The sequence below is a fragment of the Manis javanica genome, chromosome 4 (genome assembly GCF_040802235.1).
Source record: "Manis javanica isolate MJ-LG chromosome 4, MJ_LKY, whole genome shotgun sequence".
NCBI lineage: Eukaryota > Metazoa > Chordata > Mammalia > Pholidota > Manidae > Manis > Manis javanica.
The window spans coordinates 92,419,763-92,430,022 of record NC_133159.1 but is presented as its reverse complement, the minus strand read 5'-3'; the positions used below and the strand labels follow the sequence as shown (position 1 = coordinate 92,430,022).

Below are 10,260 nucleotides of genomic sequence, written 5' to 3'. Positions count from 1 at the left end.
GACTCAAAATGTCTCCTCCAACTATGATTTCAACCAGCAAAAGTGAATTTTAAATCTACCACAAGGATGTTTTCTCCATTGAGAAAGTTCACTCTGGCTCAGACGTGGTGCAAATCAATGGCCTCTCCACCTTAAATTGCTCCCCATAGTTTGAAAGGCACAGAACAGTAGCTGAAAGTATAATGGAACTGACCTATGCACACATTCTCATCGTCCAGCTGTGCAGAAGCATTTCTGAAGTAGCCCAGCCTGCATAACTCACAGTGCTGCCCTCTAGTGTTGTGTTTACAGCTCACGCAAATGACTGTGTTTAGCAGATCGATATAACTGCATCGATTGGAGTGGCCGAAGCATTCACAATCTTGCAAGGAAGAACAGAGATGTATACAGAATGTACACAATAGCAGAGTAATAGCACACTACATGCGTGGATAAAATGAGAAGTGGAGAAAAGATGGCGGAATGGCATTACATACATGTGACTGATCATGATACATGGCGACCACAGTGGCTGTGACTGGCATGGAAGTTGCATCTGTTTCAAGCAGGATAGAAAGGTTGGACATTCAGAACATGACTGGAGATTGTTAATTCTTGGCAAACACTATGAACAGAAGCATTTGCAGGTGTACACCTTTTAAAATTTGGGAAGGCTTGGTGTCCATTGATGCAAAAGTCTAATTTTTACACTCTGAAAAACTTTACTGTCTTTGCATCATTTCCCCCATTTTCTCTTCATATTTGCAGTCTTAAAAAAAAAGAGGGAGAGAAGTATATGAGCATCTCTGCTCTGAGTCTGCCATGCTGCATGGCTTCTTTGTTTAGAATCTCTCATTTACCTCAAGACGGTAATTCAGTCAGGGTTTCACAGAAATTATGGCAAATTTAACAGGGATCTACACAACTACATAATGCTTTATTTTTGTTTTCTCCAAATGCTAAGAGGAAAGATGGCTTTTGTGAGCCTTTCATCAGGCCAAACCTGCATATTTGTTTATGTGTGAGAGAAAATATAAAAAGCAGGGAGATTATTGGTATGAAAATACCATTGTTATTACTGTGAATTTCCTTTTCTTACAAGTTTCAAGTTAAGTTGGCTACAAAAGAAGGGTTAGGCAGCTACTATAACCCCAGGTTTCTCTTCATTTGTCTCTCCAAGATGTTGGGGAGTGGTTTGTCTGAAGTTTAGGGTTGATGGTGATAAGAACTAGACAAGGAGATGGAGAAAAGAGGATGACAGCAGGCGGGGAGGGGTGGAGAGTGACTAGATTTTCTCTGTGTTGCATCTCAAGCAAAGCAAAAAGTTGTTCATTTAATTCTATCTTTGCAAAAGAAGTGGTCAAGACAAAGCCTCTATTGGTAGCACTAATTATCAAATCAAACAGAAAAAACAAGGCATAACTAGATGGAGTATGTAATTTGTCTTCTCGAAATGTGGTGGTAGACCTAGATGAACATCTCTGAGGACGGTCAGCCATGATACTGCAAACTTTACCTAAAAACACTCCTCTCATTAATGTCTGTTTTTTATGTTCTTCCACAAAGCAGCCCAAAACAGTCACTATTTGAGCTCATTCATTCAATAAATTATTTTTTTGGTTGATCTACTATGTGCCAGGCACTGTGCAAGGTGCTGAGTTAGTCCTTTGGCCTAAAATTTTGGAAGTACTGCCTTTGGTGACCAGACTGAAAATGAATGAGGAAGAATAGGGAACAGTGACTAGCCTTAAAATTTTTTTACATTATTAACATGCTAGATGTTAATGTTATTATGATCATTATCATCATCAGAAAGGTGTGGATTTACTTACTGGGGAGCCAGTTACTATAGCAGAGAGCTGAGGCCAAGGTGCTGACATCAAATCAAATTTGGATAGAAACAGAGGAGGACACTGTAAATGGTAAAGAGTAGAAGACATTCTGGAGTAGGGTTGGCACCTTGGGGACCCCAGATACTTAAGAGATAGGCAAGAAGAAGGGGCATTTCTGAAGGCAAGCCACTCCCTTTTTTGGAAGCACCTTTACCACTAAGTTAAGTGCACTGGGGGTGGGGATCAGGAATAAGCAGAAAGACAACGCAAGTGCTGGGATGGGGAAGCCTTGGGAGTCTGATGTGGGAAATGGTGTAAGAAGATGCCTGCATAAATTTACTGGTTAAGGCATGCCAAATTAATAATAATAATGATAACTACCAAAGTCATATAATTACAAGTCACCAAATAATTAAGTCTGTTAGAAAACAAGCATTTCACTTCAATATGCTGTATCTTCCTGAGTTACACCTTTTTAAGCTGGCATTTCTGACTCCTTAGGAAATCTAAAAGTCCTCTAGAACCTTCCTTGGTTGAAAGCTTGAAACAGAGAGACTTTTTTCTGGCCCCAGAGTAGTGGTAGCATGGAGGAGATGCAAGCCCCAAATCAGCTGCTTCCCAAAGACCTCTTCAGAGTGACCAGGAATTCCCGAGGAGTGGGCTCTAAGGGCCCAGCCCTGGGGCTCTCCATCTCTGGAGGAGGCCTTTTAGTGGATGACATTCTTCATGTTCCCCAGCTCAGGTTGGTCCTAGGTGTACCTAATGTAATTAATCAGGCTTTTTTCTAAAGCATTCTTTTATGTGCATAAATTCACCCTAGGAATTTTCCAGAACTACACAGAAGTCCTGTTGTCAATAAGTTCGTTTAGTGGGTAAGACAAACACATGCTCAGATAACTAAGGAGTAGGTGCTAAGAAAACCAAATAGTGACAAAATATGATCTAGAGATAAATAACTTCAGGGGGATTAGGAAAATGAACTACACTGCACTTAACATTGAATCTTCTGTGAGGGTAGATAGGGTTGTTTTTTTTTTTTTTTTAAAGGAGGAATGGACATTTCAGGTGAAAGGAATAGAATGTGTAAAGACGTGAAGTTGGAAAAATGTAGAGAATGAGTAAGGGCTGGAGAAATTTTGGAACATAGCACCTTTGTGGGTATTTGAAGGATTCTGTAGGATCTGCCCAGCAGCCAGAACTACATCTAACAAAGCAACATCTGACAAAGCTTTATCCAAGAGAGAAAACATATCTCCAGGTTCAACACTTTCAAGAAACAGTTCATGAATCTTCACAGACATGTCAAATGTGACACTGTCATCTACTATTCTTTGAATTCTGTGAGCAGTATCATGTTGCTGGGTCATGTTTCAAAATGAATTTATTAATTTTGATAGGAAAAAGTAATATAAATTATAATAACTAATTATATACAAAACTATACTCAGCTAAACACTCAGTATTTAAACATATTTTAGAAGATAGGTGGATATTTATGTCTTATAATTTAGGGAATGGGCTAAGAGTTACTCCATTTTTTAATGAGAAAAAGATCTTTGATTAGAAAAACATGAGCACACTATATAAAAGCAAGGCATTTCAAATGTTATTATAAGACTGCGGTATTATTTTGCAATATTTTGTTAATTTACCGCTCTTTAATAACCAGTCTTTCCACATACACACAGAATACATGAGAGATCATTAGTGATACAGACTGAGCTGCATTATCATAGTAAGACCCTGAAGGGATAACAGCAATAGTTCAATAATTCTTCGCTCCTCTAATGCATTGACCTATCATGTCCTGCCGTCCCTTCTCTCAAAGTAGGGCCCCGTGGTCCATCCTTGCAATGACTTCCTTACTTCCTTTGATTTGATGCACTCTCATTTCCCCTTGCCCCTTAGTCCCCCTTCCCCAATCATAGTCTCCTGAAAAAACCTGACCCTGGTTCAATCCAACTCTCCATCTCTCCATGCCTATCCCCAGCAGCTGAATGTGGCTGCAGTTTTCCTCCAACCATTCTGTTTACACTCTCACTTCAGTTTACAACCATAAACCTCAACAGGACCCTCAAGGCTGCCTGGTGATCCTTCCTGAAACAGGAGGCTCCTGGTCACCACTTTAGCTTGGTTGTCCTCCTTCCCCACTCACCATTGCCTTGTCCTCTCTTTTGCTTTTTGTCCTATCTTCTCAAATGCCTCGGGCCTTAGGCCTTGTACCTCTTTTCTCTTTAGGCTTATCATGGAGCCAGGGTTCTTTGCCCAGCCTCATGACTTTACAAAACATCTATATGCTGGCCTTTCTAAAATAGTTAAATCTATCCTGGACCAAATTCCCCAGTTCATGATCTACTCAACAGCATTCTTAATGGCTCCACTTGGACATTTAATATATATCTCAACTTTAACATGTTCAAAACTGAGCCCTTAGGTTCCCTTCCCAAACCTGCACCTTACCCAGGCAGTCCACCCTATCCCAGCGAATAAAATGACAATTCCATTCCTCCAGTTGCTTAGCTCAAAATTCCTAGAGTTGTTCTTGACACCTCTTTTTTGCATCTCTGACAACCAGTCAGCAGATCCTCTTGGCTACGCTTTTAAAATACATTCTAAATCTCACCACCTCTCACCATCTCATCCTTAGCTAAAGGCACCTGGATTATTGTTGTTGTCCCCAAACTGCTCTCTTGTCCATCCTTGTGAAAGTTTCCTCTCCACACAGCAGAGCAACTCTCTCAAAACCTAAATTAGGTCATGACACCCCTTTGCTCATGATCCAAATGGCATCTTATCTCATTCAGAAAATAGGCAGAGTTTGGTTCATTTTGTCCCCAACTGATCTGGCCCCTGGCTGGGCTGGGGGCTCATTGCTATCACTCTTCTTCTTACAATGCCTCCATCTTGCTCTGCAGAAGTCAAACCCCTTCCCCAGGGCCTTTGCACTTGCTGTTACTTCTGTCTGGAATACTCTTCCCTCAGAAATAGCTATGACCTGCTTCCTCACTTTGTTTTTAGGTCTCTGCTCAAAGAAAATTCTGTGACCAGTCTATCAGAAATAACAATTCTAATCCAAACACACTAATCTCCCAATCTTGTTTAATTAATTTTTTTGTAGAATTTACAGCATCTGGAGAGCATTATTTTTAAAAAAGTTTTTCCCTTTACTCTAAATATAAATACATGAGTACAGACTATGTCTATTTTGTTCACAGATGTAACCACACCACTCAAACATCATGTGGCACATACTAAGCATTCAAAAAATGTCAAATGAATGAATCAGTGAATCAGTGAATCAAGGATGATCCTGAGGCACCTTCTTTGGGAAACAGAGGAAGACAGAGGAAAGTTTTGTTTCAGTTAATTCCTCTACCACTAGAATTCTATAAGAGAGTTTGGCTATACCTTATATATTAAAGAGGTTAGAGAAACAACAGCCACACAACAAGATATAAAAAAGTTAGTGATTATTTTAGCTGAGAGTTGACTAGATGTCTATGCAGATCAGCTGAGGCAGAAAAAAAGGTATTTCCAAAAATTGCTGTGGTTTTATAGTTTTTCAACTTCAAATCATATTATAGATTTATATATTCTTTTTTCAGACAAGTTTTAGTGACTATTATATAAGCAAGTTAACAGAGTCCTTTAGAACACATTTTCATGGTGTGACACAGCAGGCATTAGAAACACATATTTATTCAGAATCACATTGTACCAGGGGACAAAGGGAATGAGGCCCCGTCCTGCAAAGTCTAGTGCAGAGTTTCTCAGCCTTGGCACTATTGATATTACTGGCTGAAGAATTCTTTGTTTTCCTATATGTTGTAGGATATTCAGAAGATCCCTGGCCTCTACCCACTAGATATAGTAACAACCCACCAAACTGTGACAACTAAAAGTCCCCTGAGGGGAAAATCCCCCCACATGACACATATTTCATCATGTAAGGCACTGAGCATAATATGGTGCTTAGTAACAGGCAATTCAGAGCAGTAAAAGTAGAGATGTTTTAGGAGAGCTCAAAGTCAGCTTTCTAGATCAGCAAAGACCCAAACCTCTTCTAAGGCTTAAAGACTCTTTGACTAAGACTGGCTGGGGAAGGTGGGGCACGTAGAAGGTACAGAAAAGCAAAAGTTTGGAGAGAAAGAGAATGGAAGGAAAGGAAAGTCAAGAATAGAAGGGGTTAAATTGCCCCCTGGTGTCTTCCTTCTTACTGTTCCCAGTGTTGCCTCTAATTACATTATCACATTGTCTATGTAAATAGGAAGGATTCTGAGTGTGGCCTCCAAGGGGTCTCTTCCAGGGGTAGAAATGAAGAAGCTGGAGCATTTTCTTGGTCCTTACCCCTCCACCACCCCTGTCTTGCAAACTTATGTAGCTTTTGAAGCTCCTCTGTACACATCATTTGATGACAATGTGGATTTTCCTGTAAGTCTACCTCATTAGGTGGTTTCTTCCTGCTTTTGGAGCTGCGTTTGGACCTCATTGGACCCCAAGGAACTAACCACTCAGTGATGCAGGGTCAAATGCCAGGTCAAGTGGCCTCTTGTATATCCAGTATGGTTGACATGACATAAAGGAGATTGACTCTGTGAAAGTCCCTATTGCTTCCTTTTTCCCTCACCTCCTTGGCTTCTTTGTGCAGATTAGCATATTGTACATAAGGAAGGACATTCCAGCCTCAGTGACTGCCTCATGATATGTACACATGCCCAGACAGGCTTCATGACCTGGGAGCCTGTGGCTTCTCTGCTCCTGGAGAACTGAATTCTCCAAATTTCAAATCCATATGGAGTCCCCTCAAAAGGGGACCATCAATGTTCAAGACGTAAAAGCACATTGTGCTTTAAGCTATGGTTTAAATACAATTGGTTTCCATTCTCCCATCTTCTGACCACTTTACTTCTTTTCCCTTATGCCACAGAAGAACCAATTCGCTGCTGATCAAAGTCTGGGAAATGATTAGACTATACTCAATACAGAATAAGGGAAGCTATTATGGTTATTCTCACCAAGTGGGTCAAAATAAATTCAGATTTTGTTAATAAATAGATTTCTTTGTAAGAGTTATTTCATAAAACAACAACAAGAACAATGTGACATATACCCAACAGTCAAGGGTGAAAAACAAGACACACCTGTCACAGGGGACATATAAAGGAAGCTGGTGACATAAAAGCAGGATTCCTTCATGTTTCCTCAATAACCTTAATTCTGTGAATGACAGATGCTAACTGGAATGGGGAATTCATGAGTCAGAGAAGAGATACTGCTTGCTTTCATTTAATGAAAGTAATATAACCATTATTTTTGGGTCATAACCAACATCTAGCCCCGTGCAGATCTTCACTCCTATGTATTCAAATGTATTCCAAACGTTTGGAAGTAGAAATTCCAAGATATTTCATTTGTCACAGGCAAATGGGCACCGTACATGGAACTTGTCTCTCTTTTCTTGTGAAAAGCAACCTTGAAACTCACTGTAAGTGGGTTTCCTTATTTTCAATGCAAATGAGTTATAATATTAGTACTCTAACATTCATGTTCTAAACATGAATCTAAACTGTTATAATTCTTATTTACACATTACTCTCTTAGAAAACAAATGTTGCAGCATTTCAAATTTCCAACAGTCAAATATTTGAGTGAAGCCTTTTCTTATTCTCTTACAGATTACATTTTCACTACTATTTGATGCATTAATCAGTATCAGTCAACATGCCTCACCAATAAGCTGATGGGTACACTTCACAGATATTCCAGATTCATACAGTGCAATGTTTCACAACACATAACACCATGAAATCACTGTATGAATCCAAGAATTCCTACCTCTCTTGTGGTTTGCAACTTGAACAGAAGAAACTGTTGACAAAGCTAATTTGGGAGCAACTGGATAGGTTTAAAAGAATGAACAGCACATTAGAAACAACAGTGAAAAGTTCAAACTGTAATAACTTATCATCAACCCACTTGAAAAGTAGCCCTAAATGAAAAGATTATTTGTATTTGTTGTTTTTGGGAGTTTGTTTCAAAAACAAAGGAAGTCTTGTGTTTGGCTGAAAGTGGTTTAACATGGTCAGTAATAAGGTTCAGAAGCTTTATTTTTTGAGGCAAAAAGAATTACCATTTAAATCAAGAATCCAGTTGTGTGAAGATTATTCCAGTAATAATATGTATTTTAGGATCCCCTACTGTCCCTCTCTTAAAATAACAGTTGTGTTGTTGAATTAATTCTCTGTATCATTGCTTCAATTTACCATGTCATTCTATGTAATCATAAGCTCATCTACTTATAAGCCAGTTAAATGATTTTTTGTTGCATTGATTAGACATCACAGAGCAATGATCAACCATTCATTGATATCTGGACCTTAGTTTCAGAGTCACCTTGAACTGTGTCTACCTTTCAAAAATGTAGTCTCCTCAACATGCATTACCTTTGTGATGATATCAGTTTGTTAATGGCAGGGATTTCTCTCTGTTTGCATGCCATTTCTTTTCCAATTATTCATCAAGTTTGTGAAAACAGCAAAACAGGATAGAGCCTGCTGTTCTTTGCAGATGCTGACAAGATAAATTATAGCTGCACAGAGCTTGCCTCTGCTAGGAAGTGCACCTTTAGCTAAAATTTCAAGTTCAAGCACTTTATTCAACTGTGCTGCTTCTCAAATAAGTTCATTTGAACTCATTATCCACATTCTAAAAAATTGCAACTGGTGTTAACTAAAGATATTTCTGAAAGCTTTTAGTCCTTGTGACACTCACAGAAAACACAGCAAAATAATTAAATGTGTCTGTTTCAGGTTTTGAAGAATGCATCATCTCATTCATCTCAAAACTCAATGTGGAGAAGTGGTAATTCTTAGATCCTGTCTTGTATAATTTGTTGAGCTATGAAATGCAATGGGAAATATTGAGTGACATTTCATTGAAGATGCTCTCATTGAACTTGCCAAGAAATAAAGCCACTAAACCTCCCCCGAATCCTCACAGAATTATACTAATAGGGGTGAGTTTGATCTGTATTTCTTTTTCCACAATGTATGCAGAAACTTGAAAAAATTCATTTGGAGCAGATGATTAAGATAATTCTATTTGCTACTAATATATGTATCTAGGACAGTCTCGATTTCATCACTCTCATCAAGGACTGAAAATGCAGCCCTTCCAATTTGACTCCTCAAGAAATTGCTAATATATTTTGTTTTGCTTAGCAGCTATTTCCTGGCTCCTCCTTTTGCTCATTTCCTCCTCCATCTGTATTCATTAGAGTTTAAAAGGAACATCCTGTATATAACGAAAGAAGGAAGGTGGACGCCAAAGATGTGTCTTTTTTTTTTTTAAAGAAAGGAGGCAAAATAACAGTTTTCCAGTAAAATAACTTCCTATTTATACATACCTCTGTACATCTATAGACTTGATGTTAATGTGAATTTAACATAAATTACACTGCACCTTACGAATTTTATTGCCCAGTTTTTCAAAGTTCTATTTCTTCTTGTGCAATCATATTGCACAGTCAGTTTCTCTCTTGTATTTGTTTATTTTTTTTGATGTGGGAAGTCAGATAATAATTACTATTCTAAGGACAGGTAACAGGTTGCTTTTAATGTTGGTAGAAAGGATTGCTAATTCGTAAGGAATTAAAAGAGGGAATGCCCCAACAGAGAAAATACATTGTGACATGGAAGAGAGAGAGGGAAGAGAGACTGAGATTCAAATTTCTGCAAGTCAACGTGAGCCCCAGTGAAAGAAAATAGGTCTCTGAGGCACTGCAACATCGCTGTTAGGTATTTTCCCCGCCCAAACTGATCAGTTTCACTTAAGATAAGTGAAATAGAGACAGTGGAGGACGCCTGTGCCACTCACATGTTTTAAAGACTTACTATTTGTGCCCCTTACTCTGATGGGAATAGAACTCTGGGCTCTCTTGGGACAGACTGACAGTCAGTGTAAATTTGACCAAGTGCTACACCATCTCATTTTCCTCTATATCTTTCACCATAATATTTCTGGTGATGCTCTTCATGTTAGAAAAAACTATTCTAATTATGATTCTTTCAAAGACATGGCATTGATGATAATGTTCTTCTTGAGTGCTAAAAAATAGTGTACGGGATTTTTCTCCTCAACATGTGGGACTTTATATCACTAGGAATTTTACATGCTCCTACCTTGTTTTGGGTTAGAAACCTCAAGGGAAGAAATATTCGGCCATATCCTATTAAACTTTGGAGGATCTGCATGCATCAGGAAAAATCAGGGTATGTTATTTTCAGCTATAATGTCATTTAGTCTAAACAGAAAATTATATGGACAAAGACACAAACCACACATCTGCTCTTTAACTTGGCTGTGATGCAGTTAACAGACCATGACTTCCGCACCAAACAAGAGCAAGCAATTGATGACTCCCAAAACATTGAATGGACATTAAATATAT

The 10,260-nt window shown here is 38.6% G+C and overlaps 1 protein-coding gene across 5 annotated transcripts in view; it reads right to left on the bottom strand.

The window, feature by feature from the left end:
• Positions 1–10,260, bottom strand: part of NTNG1 (netrin G1) — a 307,348-nt gene that overhangs the window by 47,001 nt on the left and 250,087 nt on the right. The window contains exons 6-7 of one of the 5 annotated variants that reach the window (XM_017664606.3): positions 9,992–10,057; positions 7,647–7,706 (exon numbers count right to left, since the gene is read on the bottom strand). The exons of 1 other annotated variant lie outside the window; for it this stretch is intronic. In XM_017664606.3, coding sequence (XP_017520095.3) covers positions 7,647–7,706; positions 9,992–10,057 — 126 coding nt within the window. Of the gene's footprint in view, positions 1–193; positions 362–7,646; positions 7,707–9,991; positions 10,058–10,260 lie in introns of all 5 variants that reach the window. 3 more of the 5 variants (XM_017664603.3, XM_017664607.3, XM_017664608.3) reach the window with 3 other exon arrangements.